At 37.9% G+C, this 26,008-nt stretch overlaps 2 protein-coding genes across 2 annotated transcripts in view; one reads left to right on the forward strand and one right to left on the reverse strand.

The window, feature by feature from the left end:
* Positions 1–8,054, reverse strand: part of LOC145988963 (protein NipSnap homolog 3B-like) — a 34,055-nt gene extending 26,001 nt beyond the window's left edge. Inside the window, exon 1 of the mRNA XM_083124268.1 lies at positions 7,878–8,054. Coding sequence (XP_082980394.1) covers positions 7,878–8,030 — 153 coding nt within the window. The 5' untranslated portion in view covers positions 8,031–8,054. The remainder of the gene's footprint in view (positions 1–7,877) is intronic.
* Positions 1–26,008, forward strand: part of LOC146001523 (thyrotropin-releasing hormone receptor-like) — a 241,097-nt gene that overhangs the window by 96,977 nt on the left and 118,112 nt on the right. The gene's annotated exons all lie outside the window — the stretch shown is intronic.

Consider the following 26,008-nt stretch of genomic DNA (forward strand, 5'->3'; position numbering starts at 1 on the left):
TTGATTTTACAGAAGTCTGTCTCGTTCTCGTCTCGGCAAGTATCGAAGCGTCTGATCATATCGTTGTCTAGATTTTCAAACTGCAGACTCAGTGACTGTACAAACCTCGTTTCATAAATGTATCCGGTTTAACGACAATGTTTGTTCAGCTTTGCGAACCTTAGCTTCGGAACATGAGGCTAATCCCGGACCTCGTGTACTTAATCAACATCGATTATGGCTCCCAATGTAAATTTGGCGGGAACCAAAGGCCTCTGGCCTCGGTGGCGGTCGTCCTGAATATTTTAGTCGACCTCCTAGGAAAACATAGAAACCTCGGAGTCTCTGTTCTCTCGCTGCCTTGCATTCTTAGTTAAGAGCAGCATTTCCCAGGCATTAATACTTCATCGATCTTTCTTACCGGGTAACAAAAGTTAATTGCACGTCATGGAAGAACCTACGCGTAACGAAAAACTCGTTTAATCGCAGCGAAAGTGGATCGAAGGGTTATTCTTAGGGACTCAGATTTCCTTGATCTTAAAAGTTTAGGAATATGCATGCATTTTGAGGCCAAAAATTAGCAATATTTCTATCATTCCTTATCTGTCCAATCGATCATCTCTTCGCAATGGCACTATATCTTTCTCGTATCTCACCATTTATCATTCCGTTTCTGTTTCGTTCATGTCTTTCTTGCTCGCAGTGTAACACTTTCTTTCTCTTTCTTTAACATTGTCCCTCTTTCGCTTTCTCTCACTCTCTCTGTTTCTCCTATGTCTCTTTCCCACTGTTTATCTTTCCATCACCATTTCTCAATGTTTATCTCATGTCTCTTTCTCTCTATCTTTCTTACTCTTCCTCTTTCCATCACCTTCTCTCATTGTTTATCTCATATTTATTCCCCCTTTCTTTATTTCATATGTATTTTCCCCTTTCTTTCTCAGTGTTACTTCCTTTCTCTTTCTGTTAACACCTTTCACTGTTTATCTCACGTCTGTTTCTCTCTCTTCCTTTCTCATTGTCACCTTTTCTATCACTACCTCTCACAGTTTATCTCATGTCTCTCTCTCTCTTTCTCTCTCTTTCTCTTTGCTCTTTCACTGCTTCTCTCATCTCGTACCTCTCTCTCTCTGTCCATTTGTCTTTTTCTTTATCTACTCCTCTCTCACTCTAATTTTACCCGTCCATTTTGTAGTGCAGGTGAGAGCGCAATTATCCACCTCCAATTTTAATCCACTTTTCGCAGCCGAACGCTCTAATTGTGTACGGGATGCAGAGGGGCTGTGAACGGTAGAGGGAGTCCAATCCCATTCATCCACGGATATTCCTCCCTGTATATAATGCAAGCGAGCTTGTTACAATATTGGAAAGTGCGGGAAAAAGAAGACTGCGAGCATCATGCGATTAACAATGGTCCGTGATGCATTTTAATTAACAGCTAACAATTGCATTCACACACCGGCTGATTGTTCTAATTCTCGATTTGAACAGCACATTTTCATCTGTGCAATGTCCATTAACAAGGGATTACTTGCAGCAAGCGAATGTATTAATTGATATTGATTTACACTTTTAAAAAATGTATTTTTAACGTATCAGAACATGGTATCTTTTAGTAGGTAGGTACAGCATTTCTAATGACTTATGTTTTACGGATGTTCCTGGAGGATCTTTCTAGAAACCGAATAACGGACTAAAAATACATTCATTATTGTAATTAATTGTAATTGTTGTTACTGTAATTTCAAATAAGACGAGTACTTCTCTCCTCTCAGATTAAAAAGTTGGTGGACCTCCCCATTGTGTAGTGGTGACGTAAGAAAAGAGTATCGGGTTCAATCCTTGGTGAAAACCCAAGGCAAGGTGGTTCGGATCCTACTTTAAACTGTAGGTCCTGTCTCCATTAGCAGATCTGTTCATAAAATGAACTTTAAACAAACTTTAAAACGTCAAGAATTGTGAGGCAGGGCATCGTTTGGAGATAAATGCCTTGTTTAACCATTCTGACTGGAACAGATTATAAATATGAAATTGTAATTAACTGAAAAACTTGTGAAATATATAGTCTGTTGGCCCTCCTATTTGTTCTAGCCTACAATCTAAACCAACCGGTACCATGTTGATTACTCTGAAACTACTAGTCATTGAAATAACTAATGATTTAATTAATAGGGTCTACAACCTCGCAAGGTTACTTTTAAACAGGGAATATGACGCAATAAAGGATATACATTGCCTAACGTGCCAACCACAATCAACAAATTGATCTCTATTGAACTATTATTTGCCTGTTTGAGGCAAAAGTATAATGTCATATTTAATATATTGATTGAGCTGCCTATCTGTAAGTAGCAAAATTAATATGATTTTTTTGTGGAGTAAAATACCAATATAAAATACCAATTAAAAAAACATGATTGTTGGAATGAACAAAACACGTTTGATGGCTATGGGCGCTATTCACCGGATGTTTACATTTCTGTGCTTCTTTGGCGCTGGCGGGGACTGCACTTCCGGTTTTGAAAATAATAACATTGAATTCAATTGTGTAAAGGCAGTGTCTTCGGATTGTGTAGATTTTCGTTTCAAAATGAGATAGGGAACAAACAATTGTTCTAGGGTATCTACGCATCGTATTCAAACAGACCCGATATTGGCAGTAAAGCGAAAACAAATTGACACAAACACGAGGAAGCAGGCTCTGCAGTCGGCACTTCATCAAATCAAATGAAAATATTTTACGTGTTTCGAAAATTATAATTGTCTAACGAACATGTGTTGACTACATATAGAAGTTGGAACTATTTATAATCATATTGAAACACATTTGCCTTTTGGGTGTTGATAAAGGTTCTCTCCATGGACGTCGGTAGGTCAGTCGACCCCTCTGGAAATTGGCATCCTTCATTTCAAGTTGCAAAAAAGCAGGAAGTTCGTTATTTTTATTGTTAATAACAGAAATAAATTTAACTTGGTTAGTATTCGAACAGAGTAACGAATGTAAAATATGCATTAGATCGAAAAAATGAGTGAAAAATACAGGAGCCAGGATATTTTTTCATCTTCTACCATTTAATTCAAAGAATAAATGGTTCCACAGTTTTCATAATTCGAGAAATTATAATTTTAGACGAGGTCACACAATATAAACTTTGTGAATATTTTTTTCTAACTTCTTAAGTCCTTTCTTGAACAACACTTGCAAAAGTTAATAACAAAATGCAATAACTGTGCATTCCAGTATAGTAACTATGAAATGCAAAAGTATAAATGGAAAATAGTCGTGCTGGATATTCACTCGGCTTTTGGATCGAATAGCATGATAATAAATAATAAACAACAATAATAATTAAATTCGAATAAAATATATTCAATTAGGTAGTTATTATTACTATTTTTTTTATTGTTGTTATCGATGTATTTCAATGTTTATATTTAATGTAAGCTTCATTTCAACCTGGAGAAGTCTTTTCAAAAACGAAGCTGATGGTAGATCAACATTGCCTTGGAAAATATTAGTATTGTCCCTTATATCTGCATCCAAACGATCCGGGAAATTGCCAATCTTTTCTAGGTACCTTTGTTTCTATACATCACTCAAAAATGTCAAGTGATCCATTTTGTTTCCGATCTTTTATAAGAAAATGAGCTCGGCGACGATCTGTATTCCACTTGTTTACATTGGAAAATTCGCCAAACCGGAAGTTCTTTCCCCGTCATCAATAATCGAATTGTCTGATCGATCATTTTTTTTACTCAGGAATAACCCCCGTATCCAAAAAAAATCCATATCCAAGTGCGCCGCAAAGGGGAGCTAAGGAAGGCACTTGCCCCTTTCCCCCTGAGATATCTAGAAATACATTATATAATTGGAATAGTGAAATTGTAGCGTGAAATCATGGACGAAGGGTCTCTAATATATGATGCTTTATGAAAATGTTCTTAACATGGAACTCCATCCCGCTTTGAGGACTGCAGCCCAGCCCCTGAGAAAAGTCCTGCCTTTGGCCTTGTGCATAGCATTTATAAACATCCGTAATATTGACAATTATTAGCTAAGTATAAACAAGTGGGAGAAATTACTAACAGAATTTGGTAACTGTGAACAATCATTAGTTTGCCGGCTGCTAAAACAAATATTGGGTTATCAGAAAAAACTTTTTGTTTTCCAAACAAATTTTCTTCACTCTGTCTCGATTGTACTGGGAAAAACTAATATAAAAGTTTGTATAATGAAATCTCTATTAAGCGTTAATTTATTACAATGTAAATTATTTTTCAATACACTGTTCGTTAAAATAATCTAGACCAGTGAACTGTTGGTTCCCACTGGTGCGTATGCCACACACGTGAACAACAGAAAGTAATAATTTCTCTAACTTCTGAGTATACACTACTGGCAAAGTTTTGTTTTTGATAACGGGGTGCGAATGGGGGAGGATATGGGAGTTCAATGCGTCGAAATATTCTTGAAATAATGATAATAATAAAATATCAAATGTAAATTCTAAAGCCAGATAATTTTCGTACCATCTCCACCTGACTGCACGAGTCTATACTCTGTCTCTAGAATCTGTTGAGCAATGCCGCGCATAACGGTAGGAAAGGGGGAGAAAGCGAGTGGGCGGAGCAAAGCAGTGGGCGCTGCTGCAAAAGGCTGGTACTACAGCCCCCTTTTCTCCTTCTTTTCGTTCACTAGCTCCAGATTCCCGGGATAGAGTGTAGCCAGCGAGCCTACCAAGAGCGTAGAGCGTGAGCAAGAGGGTTAGCGATTGGTGCTGGGCTGTGATGACGTCGTTTGCTTTAGGAGTTATGACTCGCTCCCAAGCTACAAGTGCAGATTAGCCACATACGTACGTTACGGAAACCTCTCTCAACCTGGTCTCATATATACATCCTTGCCTCTGAAAAGCTTAGATTGGATTTCTAGTTAATCTATTAATTACAATATTAAAATCATGCTGAACGGTATGGTGGTTTAGTAATTTCAATGATTTCTGACAGCGTAACCAGTTACATTTTTCCAACAGTTTCACGAATTCAACGATATTTGTTTTGTTAAATATAAGTCAACGGAGAATTTAAGTTCCTCACTATCCTCGAATAATTTTCAAATCGTATGAAGAAAGATGACTTAATCCTGTAAGAAAGTAAGAGTTATTGTCATTCTGAACACCTAAACCCCGTACCGACCAGGCAAACGAGAACAAGCCTCTGCGCAAATAGTGACGCGAGACGACTCCACCAATGAACAGTGACAGAAATGGGATTGCGTAATGGACGACTGGAGTTACCCGCTTTTCTTCCTTCGTTCTGCAGCGTTACAAACTTTTGAAAACGATAATACCGTACGCACATGGCAAACGGACCGTATTTTTGTATCCAGGTCCGTTCGCTTGGTTTAAGAATTTCTTAGGGAAATATTAGCCATAAAACAGCAAGTGGAAATTTTGACAAGCCGTACATTTAGCGTACGGACAAATGTCTGGACCGTACGTCCGTACATGTACGATCAGGGCCCGACGGTTGGCAACGCTGCGCTTTCACCATTCGATTTCCCTCCTTCTTCTCTGCCGCTATGCGCGGCCCTGCTCCACAGTTAGCTGAGACAGGGTGTAGACCGTACGGTATTCTTATCTTGAATAGTATTTTGCCTACAGATGGCACAAGTTTCAATAATATATCTAGGGTAACATAAAAACCTTATGTGGTAAGTAAATTAATTAGTAATGTTAAGAAATTAACTCTATACTTTATCATGTATTTAAAGTATGTGCTGCAGCGTCTCTTGTAACGCTATAATGCAATATTTTCAATATTAATTGGAATTCTTGGTAGATTTTCTTTTTTATTTATATTATTATGAGTTCGTCACTATTGCAATAGTAATCCTTCTTTCCACCTTTCTTACGCTCCTTTTTTTACTTCTGAGGTTAATCGATGCACGTACCTAGCGCTGTCAATTTCTCTTTCACGTAGTGCCGGACCCTGTGGCCGAGCGGTTAGCACATCGCGCTGCGACGCCAAGGGTCCCGGGTTCGAATCCCGCTCGGGCTTGGTTGTTTGTGAATGTCCATTCCTCACATCATTTCATCACTCATCCCCATCTTCGTAAAGAGGCACAAAACGCGAAGTAAAATAAACTAAATCAATCTTCCACGTAGTACACCCTGTACCGCATTTTGCAGACTAACGAGGCTCTGGCGTCTTAACTCAAGTCTTAATCCTCTGTGGAGCTTTTGTTGTGTTCTGTCCACGTGTGTTTTTATTGTCCCTTCATCTATTTCATCTTATTACCACCATTCATCGTCATCTACGCGATTAGCCAAAAGTGGCAGAAAAGAGAAGTAAAATAAATCACACCAATCAATCAAAAACATTCGTAAGCTTTCCATTCATATAGAAGGCAATCTCCTCGCGGTTACAAACTTCTGCTCATTAGAATGCACATCTCAATAAATGAATATAGCAGGTACTATTTATTTTTCTTACTTGAATTTGAGGCGTTTCCTTTACTTTTATTCTGGTACCATGTAAATAGTTTTGAATTCTCAAGGATTTTTATTTAAATTAATTTTCTTACCACATTGTATTTACATGAATTCACCGTTAAACACACACACACTCGGTAACGTGAGCCTGTATATACATAATATAATGATTTGACGTTGGGAATTGTTTGTTGTGTTAATTAAATTACGTAACAAAACACACAAGCTGTGTTAGTCTCACGTTGAAAAATGTGTTACTAAATAACTTTCACGTTGAAAAAGTGTTACTAAATAAATTACATCTTCAATAGAGTGAATAACACCCTCACGCCCAATTTTTTTTCAGAAACAAACCATGTGGGGGAGAGGAGTATAAATAAATTTAAATGAACGGAACGTGTTTATGCTTTTGTTATAAAAACAGCGGATGTGACGCAATCACCAAGCGACGGAACGATCTTTTTAAAAAAACGAAGGTTGGGACGTGCATGTTTATGTTGCACTATAATTGGGATTGCTGTCGTTGACTTATTTAAATTCTTCTTTTCCGTTTATTTTTACATTTTTTTCCGCTACCCTGAATGAATAGATGCTGGGACAATAACACATGCTGGGACATCTTCACATCTCCCGCCTACCCGCTATCGACGGCCCCCTGCCGTAATCGCTCTAACAGTGAGGTTGGTTAAAGACAAGATGGCACAAGGTAAGAAATTCGGAAGCTAGAATAAAATTAACATTGATTTTCGTTCCCAAATTTATGTCTGAATTTTAAATCATGTTATGTTGTGTGTGGAAGGGGAGTCATCAGGAAATGTCTGTTGCTTATTCGTGAAATGCAATTACATTAGTATTCCAGACCCTTTCGGAAGTCGCCACTTTGAAAAACGATCGTATAACCATCGTATAGTCTAATGACGGTACCTGGATGGGGGCAAAGGGGACGACCACCCCCAACTACCTCCCAGGAAACAAGAAAAACGAAGTAAATGCTCTTTTGGCTCAAATCTGCATTTTTGTATGGTACTTGCATGTATACTAAATATGTCTGCCACCCACAGATTTTTTTTTTCTGTCGCTTTATTTCTTTTTCTGGCGCCGTCACTGCTACTATCCTGACAAGTGCAAGGGCCATAACCTACGCCAGAAAAAAGAAATAAAAAAAACGTTATACTGTGCTTAATAATGTAGAAAAATTCTGGAAAACCCCCTTCATAGTCAATTCACGCAACCTATTGAAGCCAACAGCTCCATAAAAGCAGGGTTACCAACATTCCGGAGACTGTGCACGAGCCTTTAACGGTGACCAGAAGCCGTTCCCCCCAGTCGCAGGATGAACAAGCGAATTTCTGAACGCGCAAAAGTCAATGAGCGACAGACAAAACAGCAGTAAACAGGAACACTTACCTTAGTTAACGGACGTCCCACACGTTGCGCTAAGCTCAATAACATGATGTCCGCTCGAGTCACAAAACACAACGGTGCGGAAACTAAAACATTTTCTCTCGTGCGAGACTGCAACTGTCGTTGTAACTCTGGCACCGTGCCAGGAGAGAACATTTACAGTACCGGTCTGTGACGTAACAAGCAACGTTACGTCACGGGGAATCGTCAGGGTTAAAAGGACATTGTAGATTTGTCCTGCTAATAAAAAAAAAGCGTTGTATCTGGGAGGATCTCAAAAGCTCAAGCTTCTAAAGGAACTGAGAGTTCTGTTAGCTCCTCGCGCTGATAACAGACTGTGTCAACATTTGCTGGCAGGGAATAAACTCGGTTTGCATTGATCGCGCTTCCAGGTTATCGTTCAAAGCAAACATGGAATTGACTTGATGTTAACGCGTCGAGTTTGTATATGCTTAACAAAAAAGCATCTCCTCGTGCTGCGTTTTTGCTTCCTGCTTTTTTTTTATGAACAGGTCCATAGGAAATTAGCAGCTCAGGGCTAACGCCCGTCATTTCGTGTTTGTATATTATGTTCGCGTCGGTGGAATGGATGGCTCACGATCATCAACAGCGAAAGGCCAAACGTTCAGTCTTTTCCAGGTTCCGAACCTGTGATCACTCAGTTTCGTTCTCTCTCTCTCTCTCTCTCTCTTTCTCGTTCTTTCCTCCTTCACATCTCTACCTACTTGTATGTTTCTGTCGCCCTCGGTTGTTGTTTATCACAAACTATCATCCTTTCTATATTGTCTCCACATATATACTGTCTTCATTTCTCCGTCTGCTTTCGTACCTATTTCTTTCTGTCTTCCCTCTACGCTTTTCTTTCGACTTTTCTGTTTTTCTATTACTTTTCTCTCTTTACGTAGTGGTGACGTCGTTGTCTTGTATTCAAGGGCTCAATATCCAGTGAGGGTTCATAGTGAATCGAATACTCCTGTCCCCCTCTCCCCTCTCGCGGTATCTCTCGGTGTGATTCTTTCTCCTGGCTATTTTGGGTGGGCAGAAGGGTGGGGTTGCAGGTTTCAGATGAGTCGTTCTCTTTTTCTCTTTCCATTGTTTCTTTCGCTCCAATATCTTTCTCTCTCTGTTTTTATATTCTCTCTTTCTACCATCTCTTCCTCTGTCTTCATCTATCGTATCTTTTATCTGAATTAATGTTTCCCTCTTTCTTACCTTCTGTTTTTCTTTTCGAACTTCCTTTTCTCTGTTTCAGTAACTCTAGTAACTGTCCCTCCTTTCCTTGTGCATATCTCTGTATTTCTTTTTTGCCCTCCTCTCACACTTCTTCTCTACTTCAGTACCTTGTTTTCTCTCTATCTCTGTAACGTTTTGTTTCTTTAAAATCTCTCCCTCGTGCGGGCACGCAAGCGGCGCTCTTTCTCTCGATGTTCGTTGTTTTATCCTTTTCTCTCTTTCGCCTTTTTTCTCTCTATCGCTTCTTCTACTTCTATCTCTTTTGCATACTTTTCCTTCTTTCTCATTTTCTTCTTTCTCTTTTGCCTTTCCCTCTCTCTATCTCTCTCTCTCTCTCTCTCTCTCTCTCTCTCTCTCTCACACACACACACACACACACACACTTTCTACCCCTCCCTCTCATTTTTTTCTTCCTCTCTCTCTCTCTCTTTGTCTGTGTATCTCTCTGCGTGCGTGTGTCCGCTTTTCTTACATCTCTATTTAAGCATTTCCATCTTAGAATAGCCCGTAAACTTTTCATAGTTTTCAATACGTATGTCGCTTCGTATCAAAACTATTTTGCCCCCCTTCCCCCCTCCACTTTTATAAAATTATCTGCGGCTGCTAAGGTGACGTAATCGATATTTACCTGTCTGGAATCTGATTTGTCTTCATAAAACTTTCGATATCTTCTCAAATATGCTCTTAGCTGCTGACGAATTCCAGGTTTCCAGGTTTTCAATAAAATAGAGACAAAACCAGGGAGCGGTCAAATTTGTAAAGAGCTGGGTTGGGACGAACCAACCCGTAATTTGCCCCGACAAAAATTTCCAACTCGGGGGAGGTAGCGAACACAGTACCAGTCAGAAATGTTCTGCATATCTTGAACATCCTAAATATTTGAATGAAAATCGCTGTGCAAAATGTTCCTTTCTTCTGGCATCTGACGGCCACAATGCAATTTTATGTCGATTAGAGACCTTCAAACTTTGGACAACTCCGACAGCTGTGGTTAATTTTCTTCTTTGCCTCGGGGGACAAGAACTCCCCCATATCGTTCGCTGTTTAATGATCCCTTGAGCCAGACGGATGCTCGATCAATTGTATTGCCTTCAGTGACAGCCATGCAGAATTTATCACTGGATTGGACAGTGAATGGTGAGGATTGTAATTTCTACATGATTTCCTTCTTTTCTTTATGTAAAAATTTAAGCTTTACTCTACCCAGGGAATCTCTGGAGCGCGGCCGCGCATAAAAGTAGAGAAGGGGAGTAATCGAGTGGGCGGAGCGAAACAGCACACGCTGCTATCCCCCCACGCAATCCCGTTCCCTCGCACGTGTTCATTGGTCGATCCCTCTCGAGTCACTATTTGCGCAGAGACTTTATTTTCTTTCGCACGCTCCACAGATTACAGGGACAGATTATAGAACTTTCTGCGGGAGAGTTGGAGACGATATTAGATTAGTATTGCCACAACCACAAAGTACAAAATTCCCTTTTAAAGATGCAAAATTTTCCTTTTTTCCAGATTTTCCCCTCACAAATACATATAATTACGAACATAAAACTTTACTGCTATATTTAATTGTACTATTAGTAGATGGAATAGGCGATGGAATCATTACTGTTTGCATTACCTCATAGAGAAGGTTAATTCTCAGCAGTGTCCGGAAAGATTCTTTTAGAAGTAACTGGGTGACAGTTACTTATTGTAAAAACTAACTCTGTTGCTTGTACAGTGTCTCTCAAAAGTTTTAGGACAACGACATTTTAAACTAGGCAACCCAAATTACGTAAGGCGCTGGTGGGTTGCGTGCAGAGTTAGGCTCAATTTCAGGGTTGCCATATGCATAATAGATATTTATGAAATACGCGAAAGGAATGAAATTAAGTATTATTGTATAAAACTCTAAAAAATATCAGTATTACGTTTGTCGCAAATGAGAAATACTTTCTGAAAGAAAGAAAATCGATTTTCTAGCATTTCATCGCTGATGAGTCTACATAAAGGAAAAGAGGAGAGAGGAAACGAAAAGGGACAACAAATGAGAGGAGAAAAGAGAGAGCAAAAGGGGAAGATGAATAGTAAAGGCGGGAATAAAAGATAGGACAGATGTAGATAGGAGAATTAATGAGGAGAAAGGGAAAAGATGCGAGGAGAGATGAGGAAAATGGAGCAAAGAGGAGAAGAGAGGAGGGAAAGAGATGAGAGGAGAAGAGGAGGTTTGAGAGGAGAGGAGGAGACGAGAAGAAAGGAGTTGAGAGTAGAGTAAAAGAGAGAACATGAGAAGAACGAAAAGAAGAGGGGAAGAGTTCAGTGGAGTCGGAAATCTAAGACAGGAAAGGAGATAAGAGGAGTGGAGAAGAATGGGATGGAGACAAGAGGCGAGAACAGGAGGGGAAGGCGATATGACATATAAGCAGAGGAGGAGAAGGGGAGAGAAGAAGGATAAGGATAGAAGAGAAAGAGGAGAGATGAGGTATTTGAAGAAAATATTTTCTCAGCGTCAAGAATTGATGCATTGATCAAAATATCGACATGAAACATTCAATAATATTTTAAAATTAATTGGAGAATGTATTAGATCGGTGCGAAATGCGTTTTTGGCTGAGTTCAGAGCGAGATAAAATCTGCCACGTAAGATCTTTGATTCTACCTACGATTATACCAGTAGAAACATGAATGTAATTTTCATATTTATAAGAATTATCTAATTTTTCTCCACTTCTCAGTTCATTGAAATGGAGGTTTTGTTATTTAACATTTCTCCTCCCAGAATCGTTAATTCCAAACAGATTCATTCCGTTTACTGCGTGGACATTGAAACCAATGGGATATGTCTAAAACTTACGAACAATTTCTGCCATCGGAGGAGTTTGAACCTACGACCATAAGGTTGACGATCTACAATGGTAACCACTACCCTACAAACTTTTGTTCTTGAGAATAGCTAGGAGGAGCTGACTAATGTGAAATGTAGATGCAACACTCCTCCTACATGTAATGCGCAAAGAATACTTGTTTGTAACAAATGATACGAAGGTAGTACGAATCGGCACGAACATTTAATGGAGAACTGCAAATGATGAAACCTTTTCATCCGATATTTGCGGAGGTATCCTTCCATTGAGCATTGATATTTTCTTCAAATACCTCATCTCTCCTCTTCCTCTCGTCTCCTTTCTCTTCTCTCCTTCTCCTTCTTCTCTCCCCTTCTCCTTTGCTTATATGTCATATCGCCTTCCCCTCCTGGTCTCGCCTCTTGTCTCCATCCCATTCTTCTCCACTCCTCTTATCTCCTCTCCTGTCTTAGATTTCCGACTCCACTGAACTCTTCCCCTCTTCTTTTCGTTCTTCTCATGTTCTCTCTTTTACTCTACTCTCAACTCCTTTCCTCTCGTCTCCTCCTCTCCTCTCAAACCTCCTCTTCTCCTCTAATCTCTTTCCCTCCTCTCTTCTCCTCTTTGCTCCATTTTTCTCATCTCTCCTCGCATCTTTTCCCTTTCTCCTCATTAATTCTCCTATCTACATCTGTCCTATCTTTTATTCCCGCCTTTACTATTCATCTTCCCCTTTTGCTCTCTCTTTTCTCCTCTCATTTGTTGTCCCTTTTCGTTTCCTCTCTCCTCTTTTCCTTTGTGTAGACTCATCAGCGATGAAATGCTAGAAAATCTATTTTCTTTCTTTCAAAAAGTATTTCTTATTTGCGACAAATGTAATACTGATATTTTTTAGAGTTTTATATTATACAATAATACTTAGTTTTATTCCTTTCGTGTATTTCATAAATATCTATTATGCATATGGCAACCCTGAAATTGAGCCTAACTTTGCACGCAACCCACCAGCGCCTTACGTAATTTGGGTTGCCTAGTTTAAAATGTCGTTGTCCTAAAACTTTTGAGAGACACTGTACAATGTATAAAAAAATATTCTAAAATATTTGAATCCTAAAGGTTCAAAAATATTTTTTATCGGTTGATTTCGCATGTAATGACCCACAACCGACTTCACTACAATACGTATAATTATAGTTTATCAGTACCCACAGTTCTCTCTTACAGTTTTCCACGTGGTCACTGTGTTTTCTCTGATTCCGCTTCATATGCCAGTATCAGTTTTAGATTTCTGTACCATGAACGCAATATAAACATGAAAGAACAAGCTATTGGAAAAACAGCCAAATTACTACGATAAGATGATCATAAAGTTCATAAGGTAGAACAGCTCTAGTTTATTACACACACAAGCGAGCAAAATACTTCTTACGTATATGTGCTCGACCACTTATTGTGAAACGAGAGATTACAAATCTCTGTGAACTCTTTGACGGAAGAATGAAATCAGTACGTAAGTATATCTTTCTGCATTTGCTACTCATTTATTTATTTCAAACAGTATTAGGCTATAGTGCGGTATACAGAAAATTTCAAAGTACAGCACCTTTATACATAAACTCATAAGCACATATCACAAACTAAAGGACAAAGTTAGCATAAGACCGAAATACAAATTTTGACAAGGAGAAGAAACATATAAAAATATAAACAGTAATATAAAATAATCCAATTCCTAAGACATATTTTAAACACCAGAGAATCCAAATAGAACATGTTTATATTAGAAACACCTTAATTTTTAAAATAAATTTGGTCACACATGCGTGCGTATAGGGGTCCAGAAGAATAGGTATCGCCTCTAAAAATGTAAAATTCCAATGCAGAAGGCTGTCAAAGAGCATTGACAATTCGGAAGGCAGAAATATTTCCAAAAGTTTCGAAAATACTATAATACGAGGGATCGAACGGGAGGAGCACGAGGACACTTGCCCCTTCCGAAAGTAATAAATATTGGTAGCATTATATTAAACGAACAAAAACTGTTCGAGTAATCCTTTTCCAGATAGTAAAAAGAAAGTTCAGCACAAATACATTGTTTTGACTAGATTTAAAAGACATTGAAATAAGTGAACACTAGAAATTAAATGTGGGACTTGTGCAATAACGTTAACTGGTTAACTGATGTTACAAATAGAAAGTAATCAAAGTCAAACATTTCCAAAGTTTGTGACAGTTTCCTCTCAGGCAATGAAATCTCAAATTGACCTCTTTATTTCAGTAACTATTGCTAATATAAATAAACGTACAACTACTTCCATATCACAAAAATCTGCTGTCATCTTGTGATCAAAGGGTCCTTGGTTCGTTTCCTGGTTGTGTTACATTGAACAGTGGTTATAATTCCACTTCGACAAACTATAACCTAAAACTAACTCTTGTAATTGTCTTGATGTGAATGGTATACAGGATGTACATAAAATAATACAGCAGTTTCAACATTTTCTTATTTCTCGTAACGACAGGTTATGAGAACAAATGTTACATTGGATGAAAGAAGAACTGTCCAAGTATGTGCAACTTACATTGCAAGTGCTCAATGTACGATCCCTTGGGACACGGCATACATCGCTCGGAAGACCATTTCCTGCCACATTCGTATCAGCATGCCTGATGTGACGGACTGAATGGCTTAAACAATCTGGTTTTTCAATTCAGTCAGATCGGTCGGTAATGGTGGCACATAAACATGGTATTTCACAAATCCCTAAAGAAAGAAATCACATGATGTGCGTCAGGGGGAACGTGGCGACCGCGGTAGATAAGCAGAATGCTTTCTGCAGGGAAGTCGCCATTTTTCGACAGTGGCATCACTTGCGGCAGTGAGGGAAAGTACAAGTTTGCGGGTATGTTTAGAAAAAAATCTTTCACAGTTCTTCTTTCATACATTGTGACATTTGTTCTCATACCCTCTCGCTACGAGAAATAAAAAACTGTTAAAATTCTATATTATTTTATGTACACCCTGTATATAGATGTGTTATATTTTTAATATCTACATAGAAAGGTCTGTACATAATATATCCAAAGTTTCGCCTTATTCTTACAGCATGTTCTGCACTCCTCTCAGGAACGAATTCTAGATCCACCGTCACAAAGACTATAACCATAAAACCATAAAGTGAAATATTTAGAGCTTTTATGCTGTTAAGTATACTTCTTAACGTTCCTACCTCCTTACAGACCCGTTTTCTTACGTCCAAGAAAATGGCTGATGGCTAAACGTATTATTACGGTTATCGTTATTGTTTAAACGAGATTGTGTAATGTCTGCGTAGAGGCAACGGAAATATCCTTGCTGTTTGCCGGCATGTGTGTACTTTTTTGAGAATAAATGCTTGTCTTGTAGCAGCAAGAAGTCAGAAACTCATAACTTAATGGCAGAAGAAAGTGTACAATATCTATCAAAGGGAAATGACAGAGGAAGAAATAATAAGAGACAAACATTAGGTACGAAAGTTTCACTAAATGGGAAATACAGGGTGTCCATAAAGTCTCTTTACAACTTCAAGCTATTATTTCAAACACTTATGAAGAGATAATTAAATGAAATTTGCCACATAGTAGCAGTATATATTGAAATTTTTTTTCATAACTTAATAAACCTCAATATGGACACCATTGGTTGCACGAAGGACGTCAAGGCGAAAATCGATTTCGCGCCATGTCCGCTCTAGCATAGCCTCATCAATGGTGGCAATGGCATCAGTGATCCTTTGCTTGAGGTCAGTAATGTTCCGTACCTTTGTTCGATACACAGTATCTTTAACGTAGCCCCATAAATAATAAATCTAGGGGCGTTATGTCTGGTGAACGAGGTGGCCAGGGAATAGCGCCATCCCGTCCAATCCACCTACCGGGAAATTTTTGTTCCAGGAAGTCACGAACATTTAATCCCCAATGTGGTGGTGCACCATCCTGTTGGTAAAGGACGGTTGGTTGAAGGTCAGCCAGTTGTGGTGTCACATATTCAGTCAAAAGGTCAAGGTAAATATTTGCAGTAATTGTTTCCTCCGCAAAGAAAAATGGACCTATGATTCGATTGAACATCAGTTTACACCACACATTAACCTTTGGACTGTCTCGTTTGAGGTCCATTGTCGCATGGGGGTTTTCTGAGCCCCAAATTCTCGCATTGTACGTGTTCAGTTTACCGGAAACATCCTCAGATATTCGATGAAGCATGTCCATTGCAAACGTTTTGCATTTCGGTTTATCATTGGGCTCGATGGCATGCAACAGTTGCACTTTATACGCATACAATCGCAGGTTGTGGTGTAGGACCTTGTGCACTGTTGATCGTGCTAGTTGTAACTGTCTGGCAGCAGTGCGAATGGATTTCTTTGGAGAATTAACAAAGGCATGTCTTACACGTTCGATGTCTTCCTCTGAAACTCGTTTTCTTCCACTTCTTGCTTTATCCAAAATTGTACCGGTCTCCATGAATTTCCTGTGGCATTCACGAATTGATGGACGTGCTGGTGGTTGTTTCCTATACCTAGTCCTGAAGTTTCGCTGAGTCTGAGTGTCAGATTTTGTTTCAATGAACCACGCCACACATTGTGCCTTTTCTTGCGGAGTAGCCATTTTTCTTTCGAGGACCTCTCTTTTTTCACAATGTTACCTGAAATACACAAATTGACTATTAGTACAAACTTTAATAGTAAACGAGTACAATAAAAAAAAATACTCAAATATCTCATCATTTGCATTTGTAGTGAATTTTTGAAGTTGTAAAGGGATTTTATGGACACCCGGTGACATTTTTGTTCTGAATTACAATATAACTTTTAATTTTGACTCAGACATATGTTTCGCTCAATTTTGGAATTCCATATTTTAATTGTTTTTTAAAAGAAGTTCGTAGTGATTTAATTGACTTCCATTCAGTAAAAGTATATTATTATGTGTTATAGTGTATTGATTTCCCCATTTTGTTGTAATTTTTGTTCACCAAAGTTCATTTACTTCATAAAAACTTCGCTATGACATTGATACGCCTTGTTTATTTTTACGATCTATATGTTTTATTTGTAATTTCTGCAGTAATATCTTTGATTTATTTTTTTGTGTTAATATTGTTGTTAGTGTTAACAACTCTATACGTTCAGATTTAATATATTATTAAAAGTGATACCGGAAGCGGAAGTCATTTCCGGTTTCTATACATTTGTAAAACTATCCAGTCTGGCACAGATATATTGGTGATGAGTTGCCACGACAACAGTCCTCTTTTTTAAGAAACTTTTACAGAAAGTTTCTTTGAATTGTGATGGTGTATGTATGTACCTGGTGTTAAGTAACTGTGAGTGTTCTTTAATGATAGAACAACATACACGTTAGTAAAGGTAAGACAATTATATTTTAATTGTTCCGCTATCACGTCCTGACAGGGTCTGTTGTAGCTCAAATATAAAGGAATCTCATAACTCTGCCGCCCAAGGGGATGGTGTAAATACCGTGACGTAGTAATCCTGTTGTTCACAACTAAAGGAACGTCTCAACATTCTAGGTACAAAAAGTAGCATAGATTAACCTTATGCGAGAGTTTCACAGAAAATGAGTATGGCATTTTTTTGTGGAACTCGACCATTTCCCTCCAATTTAATGTTTCCTTGTCGTTTCTCATCGAAAATCTACGGAACACACTGGCGTACGTAGAAGGGGTGTGTGATCAGATTTTAAAGTGGACGTTTATATTTTTTAAGAAATCATTCAAAACATGTAGTACGAGTATATAGCCTGTAGGGTGGATGTTGGAGGACGTTTCATTCGAGATCAACACTAGTTCACCTTAAATGCTTCGAGATGAAGAATTTTCTCAAGAAGCATGTCATGAGGATCATGTGAGTCATAACATGAACTAATTAAATGAAAAATGAAGATGAAGATAATAATATCCCAGAAGATGATGGAAATTATTTCTTGAGAAAAGATGAGATAACTCGATAGAAAAAAGTTGCCATTGCCCGCTCATGTCCAAATGTTCGCACAAGAAGTATGAATATTTTTATGCGTTCCTGAACAATCAGTGACGTGCGGTGATGTCGACACTTTGAGTAGCAATCAGTGGTGTGCTCAATGGGGGTTGGTGTGGGTCATACTCCGTCCCCCTTTATGGCCCAGTATTCCTAAAAGAGAAAGTCAAAAACAGGAAAAGATTGCAAAACGATGAATGAGTACTAAAAAAAAGTACATGTAACTCCCACCCTCTTTCGAAAATAATAAAAAAAATATTTGATTTGACTACTAAGCCAGAGATCGCGGGTTCGAATCTCGGCTTGGCCATGAGTATTCTTTGTGTGTGTCCCTTCATCAATTTTATCGTATCATCTTCGCGATTAGCCAAAAGTGGCGGAAAAGCGAAGTAAAATAAACCAAATCAATCAATGATTTGATTTTTGTTACTTAGCGTCACTTTTTGTCACATTTGGTTAATCGCGAAGATGATACGATAAGATTAATGAAGGGACACACACAAAGAACACTGTCGTTTCTTCAATAATATTCATTTGGCTTTTTGAGTTCTGGGATACATTTTTCATTCCAAATTCTTTCATTATTCACTAAAGAGTACAACACATAGGAACAAGAATGCGTGCTCGTTGCGGGTCATAATTCCGGCCTGGATTGTTCTTTGTGAGGTCCCTTCATTAATTTTATCATATCGTCACTCATCCTAATTTTCGCGTTTACCAGATGTGGAGGAAAAGCGAAGCAAAATAAACCTATCCGTTCCTATAGGAGATAGACTGGTGGACCTGAAAGCACGTGTTTCAACCATTGCAGCGGGGAGCGAGAGGTCAAGGGAAGGTAGAGGCAGAAATCTTCCCTTTCCCTTCGGGCGGCCGTTTCTACCTGGAAGTGGTGAGGCGGAAGAAACGCCAGCTAACACAGCTTTACCCGCAGATCGCACCGAGGGACGAGAAGGGCGTGGAAAAAAAAGTGTTGCATGTGAGCTGCCGCTTTAACAAGACAATAAATATTGTGATTTGAAAATAATTTGAGATATGAGATTGATTGATCTATCTCTGCTAGACTAGCTACTCCTCAGTGCACGTCACTGTGAACAATGTGCAGCTCAAAACGTCTCCTATCCAGACCTTTATAGATGACACTACTGTGAAGATAATTGTGGAAATTATCAATAGGTACATACAAATAATACTGAGAGAATTTGTAATGGATAGAGATGCCAAATTGACCATTGAAGCAGTAGTAAAAAAGGAAAAAAAAGCAGATTAAATTTGTGTGATGTCAGTAGTGTAATTGGCTATATTATAAACTCGATAAATGATGAGCCCCCATCAGGCAGATTTGGCTACACTTAAAACTAGCTCAAGATGTGCATATGAGCTTATTGCTCAAGTGTGGTACTCTGTCTAACCCAAGATTTTTGTATAAATGCCCTCGGGAATTTCCTGTGAAATGATGAGCCTCCTCAGATTGATTTGCCTACAGTTACAAAAGCCACATCTGTGAGATTGTTGTCCATAAGCTTGTCAAAAATATGCCCCTCTTGATATTGTTTTGGATACACTTAAAACTAAGCCAAAAATGCTCATAAGAGCCACCCACACCCACCCACACCTACACATATTTACTTCTGGTCCACTTCCGGTCACTTCGGGCCCATTTCCAGTCACTTCCGGTCCACTTCCGGTCACTTCCGACCCATTTCCGGTCTTCTTCCGGTCACTTCCGGCCCATTTCCGGTCACTTCCGGTCCACTTCCGGTTTACTTCTGGTCACTTCCGGTCCACTTCCGGTTCACTTCCGGTCAACTTCCTGTCCACTTGTGGCCTATTTCTGGTTTATTTCTATTGCATCATGTTGTGCAACAAATTATTATCCAATATTATGCAATAAATTATTAGCCATGTGTTGTTTTCTGATTGGTTGGTTATGACATAATGTGATGATGTGCTATATTCTGATTGGCTTATTGTTTCAGATGTTTTCAATGCGGTCCGTGCTTAGGCTATATAAAGAGATTTTGCATTACATATCAGCCAGTATTGTGAGAGTTGTTGAAGAGTACAGATGTGTTGTTGCAGTGCTCCTCATATTTTTTAAACACAAAAATATTGCAAATTTATATAAATTGAATTACAAATCTATTTGATTTAATATACATATTTTTTTATTATTCATATCAAACATATTTGTAACATATTGAACAAAGGGTTTATATCTGCCCCAGTTTGTTATACATGACACATGGTCTTAGGTTATTGTTTTTCTAGGACATGCCTGTGTAGACATGCATTTGTGCTAGGGCAGTGCTTCTGTACTTATTCTACCTTTGTGCATGTAGGCTATCAGCTTTATACAACCTATCATAGGTTTATTAAGTATAGAGTTTTGATTTGAACCCCAAGAATTTTTATATAAATACCAAAGCCAAAAATATTAACACACATACACACATACACACACACTAAGTATACAAAGCACACTGCTGAACCCAACTGATATTTTTTATTAAGCATAGAATTTTGATTTGAATCCCAAGAAATTTTATATAATAAACCAACAACAAAAATGCCAAATCAAAAATATTGTAATCAATGCAATAAGAATATATTCAGCCCCAATTGGGTTAAGCACCAAAAGAATTGTAATCCAGATAAATGCAGAACTCTCACAAAAATATGCCCAAAATGCCATAGAAAATATAGCATGGAATACTTCACATATAAACATATGGGTACTTGTTCTGCACAGTCATCAATATTGCCCCCACAACCATCTACATCTGGTCTGAAAAGGAAGCTTGAAACACCTGTTAATGCTAGAGCAGCAAAGCAGCCACGCTATGAACCCATCCATAGCAGTTTTAATGGCCAACTTAGGTATCACCGTTTTGTATCAGAGCCAAGATGTGACATTAAGAATTTTTTGAACAGTATAAATTCTGATGTGCAGGCAATTCTAAATGCACAAAATGGCTCTTATAAGCTGTCCCTCAAATTGTTTACACAATATAAGAAAGCAAATGGCACAAAATTTACACAGCCCCACATAACAGAAACTGTAGCTGTATATTCAAATGCAAATTTAGACAAAATAATAAGCAGTTTGATAGAGCAATTGAATATTAAACATTCTGAATTTGCTGCAAAAGAGTCAGGATGGAGCCTATGCGGATCTCCACACAAGCTCTATGTTAATATTTCTAAATTTAACCCATTACAAGGTTCCACATATGTGCCTTTACCTGCCAATATTAAAAACAAAAGAGCCGTGGTTAACATAGAAAATAATGATGAGAAATGCTTTCTGTGGTGTATTTTAGCTGCTTTGTATCCAGTTTTAAGGAATCCTCAGAGAATAACTTATTATAAACAACATGAAAATGATTTTGATGATGCAATGGAGGGCTTAGAATATCCAATGTCTGTTCAGAATATTGATAAATTTGAAAAAAAGGCCAGAGATATCAATGGTAGGCCATTATCTATTAATGTTTTTATTTGTTCTACTGGCCGTGGCAATTGCTTGATAGCACCTCTCAGAATCAGTACACTTGATGATGATTCTGCTGTTCCGATTGATCTGCTCTTAATTGAAGGGGATGACACATACCATTACACTCTGATACACAGTCTTGAAGCTTTAGTCAGTAAACAACAAGGCAAATCCAATACAATATTCAAGTTGTGTAGAAGATGTTTAACTGTATTTGATGGTAGAAAAATGGTGAATGGGGTTCGGGAAGTGAATGCAGAAATTGCTAAAAACAAGTTAATTGAGCATCTAAAATACTGTGGCAACCATAAACCTGTTCATATGGTGATGCCTTGTCCAAGTGAAAATGCCAAATTCAAAAAATGTGAAGCCTTGTTGGAACACCCAGCATATATAGTCTGTGATTTTGAATCAAACCTCAAACCCCTTGCATTCTGCAGCCCAGATCCTGATGAATCTTCAATTACATAATACCAGTTACATGAGCCTTCTAGTTTTTATTATGTTGTTGTACAGGATGGTGTTGTTAGTGAAGAATATTTATACATGGGACCAGATGCCATCAAAAAATTTGCACATAGGATAGAAAATAAATGCCATGACATAGCATCTAATATCTTATTAAAATCAAAACCCATGATGCCTTTAACAGAGGATCAGATTGAAGATTTCAACAATGCAGAAAAATGCCCGGTATGTGATTCTGAATTTTCAGATACAAATATCAAGGTGAAACACCATTCTCATACAGATGGTAAATTCAAAATGGCCCTGTGTAATAGCTGTAATATTAAGATCCAGAGACCAAAATTTATTCCAATATTTTGCCATGTTGCATCTAATTATGATTTTCATCATTTGATCAGGTACGAGGGGTTTGACAAGCAGAATTTTAATATTTTAGCAGAAAATGATGAGAAATATATTGCTATTAGCAAAATAATTAAAGTTAATGGTGTTCCCATTCACTTAAGATTTCTCGATTCCTACAGAATTCTGTCCGCTAGCCTGGCTACACTGGCCACTCAATTATCTGATGATCAATTCAAAATCACATGTGCTTTGTTTCCAAATCAGGACCTGAAATTAATTAGGCGGAAGGGTGTATATCCATATGATTATGTTACAGATTTTTCTAAATTTAATGAGTGATCTCTGCCACCACAACAAGAGTTCTACAGCAAACTCAGGGCATCTGGAATTACTGATGATGATTATCACCATGCCCAGTTGATGTGGAACAATTTAAAATGCCAGACATTTGGTGATTATCATAAGGCATATTTAAAACTTGATGTCACTCTCTTAGCTGATATACTTCAGGCATTTAGAAAATCATCGATGGAAAATTATAAGCTGGATCCAATGTATTTCTACAGTGCTCTAGCATGGTCTGCAATGTTTTTAAACACTAAAATGCAATTGGATCTGATCCAAGATCAAGATATGTATCTGTTTATGGAACAATGTATAAGAGGAGGCATGGTGCAATGTTCTCAGAGATATGGCAGAGCAAATAACAAATATATTCCTGATTATGATCCAGCACTGCCATCAAATTATATACTGTATGTGGATGCCAACAGCCTGTATGGTTATGCTATGATGGATAAATTGCCATATGCAGGGCTTGAGTGGGTTGAAGATTTCAATATTGAAGATCTTCAGGATTTTGATGACAGTAACTATGGCCTGTTCTTAGAGGTTGATCTGACAATTCCTGATGATTTACACAACAAATTTTCTGATCTGCCCCCAATTCCTGAGGTTGAGTGTTCACCTGGCTCTAAACAGAAGAAGCTCATGATGACTCTGGAGCCAAAACAGGATTATGTCATATATTACAAAAACCTCCAGTTCCTCATGAATCATGGTGTTCAAGTGACCAAAGTTGGCAAAGTTTTGAGGTTCAGGCACTCAAGATGGTTGAAGCCATATATTGATACAAACACAGAGCTTCGAACATCTGTAGTAAGCTAATTTGATAAAACTTTGTTTAAATTGATGGTAAATTCAGTGTATGGCAAAACCATAGAAAATGTCAGAAAACATACTGATGTTAAATTAATTACTGACCGCAGCCTGAACAAAAAATTGATTGCAAAGCCTAATTTCAATTATAGAAGAATTTATGATGAAAATATGGCACTCTTCAACATGAAAAAAACAAAGATTAAGTTTGATAAGCCTATTTATGTAGGGGCTGTGATATTGGAATTGGCCAAATTACACATGCTGGAGCTCTATTATGATGTATTGAAACCTTTGTATGGTGATCGTGTAAAACTGATGTACATGGACACAGATAGTTTTATTCTTGATATTCAGACAGAAGTTGTTTATCAAGATATATCAAAGCCTGCATTGCTTGAATATTTTGATACCAATGAACATACAAAGATTCAACCCCACAACAAAAAGGTGCCTGGCAAGTGAAAAGATGAGACACTTGGTGATGTTATTGTGGCATTTGCTGGGTTAAGGGCCAAGATGTACAGTTTTGAAACATGTAGTGGTGCTGTTGCAAAAAAAGCCAAGGGCATTGGCAGAGTAACTGTTGACAAAGAGCTCCAATTAAAAGATTACAAAAATTGTCTCAAAACCCAGAGTTTAATCAGAACATCAGAATGCAGAATTCAGAGTGAGGATCACTTGTTGACCACAAATGTTGTAAGAAAAGTGGCTCTGGACCCACATGATGATAAGAGATGTATTTTGTCATGTGGAATACATACTCTACCATGGGGTCATTGTGATTTGAAAAGTGGCAAACAATGCCCAAACACAGAACATGATTTGAAATAAATAAACATGCCTATGAACTTATTTGGGTTCAAAAAACAGGCTATTATGGACCTGCCAACACCAGCACCTTCTTCTGATATAATATCTAAACTAAGTGCTTTGTTAATTATTCATCTGAACAGCATACTTACAGATGTTGATGATGAAACAGGTAAAATATTGTACATATTTAACAATAATTTAAATCATTACCAATTACCTGTAGGTGGGCAATTACAATTTATTACAACTCCCAAGGGTAATGTCAAGGTTTCAGTAGGCAAAAATATTTACAGGATAAAGCACTCAAACATGATTTCTGGCACTGTATATACTGTTTCTGCTGGTGATTGTTTATATATTGAGGTCACAGGATCCTATGACAAGCTTATACCTTTTTTTATAGAATTAAGAATTAGATATTCAATAATAAATAACCACTAAAACAAAAATGCCTAATGATATATTTGGCCATACAAGGCATGAAGATCACAGTGATGAGATTCTGATGCTTGATGTCAGAGTCAAAAAATTAAGAAGTGATTTACAAGCTTTACAAACCACACTCAATGCCAGTCTTCAACTAGAAATTACAAATTTACAATCACAGTGCATGGACCCTCTTCTTAAAATTGACTCAGAACTCAAATTGCTGCTTCAAAAATATACTGACTTGGCTACATTAGATAATTTTCAAAGTTTAGAGGAAGCTGTAGCAGCTCTTCAAGCCAAATTTAAGACTCAGGCTACCAACTCTGAGCAATTGAAACAACAATTAGAAGAACAGATTAATAATGTTCAGACACAGCTCCAAACAATTGTCAAAAGCATAAAATCACAAGAAGATTTTGATCTAGTGATTTCCACTCTAAAAGAACAGATTCAATCACTACAGATACCTAATCTGGACCCCTTGAACAATGCCATAGCCGAGGTTAAAGAAAAAATTGAGACACTTGAAAATTTTATGAACAACCTGCCATCTTCTGATGCTTTGAGTGCTATAACTCGTAGTGTTGCCAACATCAAACTGCAACTTGAAACATATGAAGATTTTGGAAAAATTCAGAGTACCATAAGCCATCTTGAGGGTACAATAGCAGCAGTGCAAAGTGATCTGACAAATGTACAAGAAACTCTAGAATCCCGCTTGCCTGGTATTGTAGATACTCTTGTCAGTGTCCAGCAACAGATCACAAAACTTGAAAACCTCAACACTGAATCTGAGCTATCTCATTTTCATCACTTGATCGATGATATCCAAACAAAGCTTGAAATTTTACAACAATCAACACCTACTCAGGCAGACATAACCCTGCTTCAAGATGCTATGCGTAGTGTGGCTGATGCTTCTGAATTAAATAATGTGAAATTGGCACTTGAATCTTTGCAGAATACTGTATCAAATCTGCCTACATCACAGGAACTTAAAAATATTAAGAGAGCTGTGAATCGCATATTGAAATCAGAAGATATCAAGAATATCCAGACAGAGATCAAACAACTTACTCAGACAGTGGCCACTCTACCAACTAATCAACATATTAATGAATTGCATGCCCTGTTTGAGGATATCAGAAGACAGGTCCATGATCTTACTGCTCAAAATTCAAAATTGGCAGTTGTTGAAAATTTACAGCAAATTGTAGCTAATATCAAGCAACAGCTAGGAAGCATGGAATCCAACCAAGCAAATGCTCTGTCTGTTTTTGCCACCCAGCTTCAAGAAATTGTGCAACAATACAAGAAACTTGTTGTGGACATAAA

Source organism: Lepisma saccharinum, chromosome 1 (assembly GCF_977018435.1).
Source record: "Lepisma saccharinum chromosome 1, izLepSacc3.1, whole genome shotgun sequence".
Classification (NCBI taxonomy): domain Eukaryota; kingdom Metazoa; phylum Arthropoda; class Insecta; order Zygentoma; family Lepismatidae; genus Lepisma; species Lepisma saccharinum.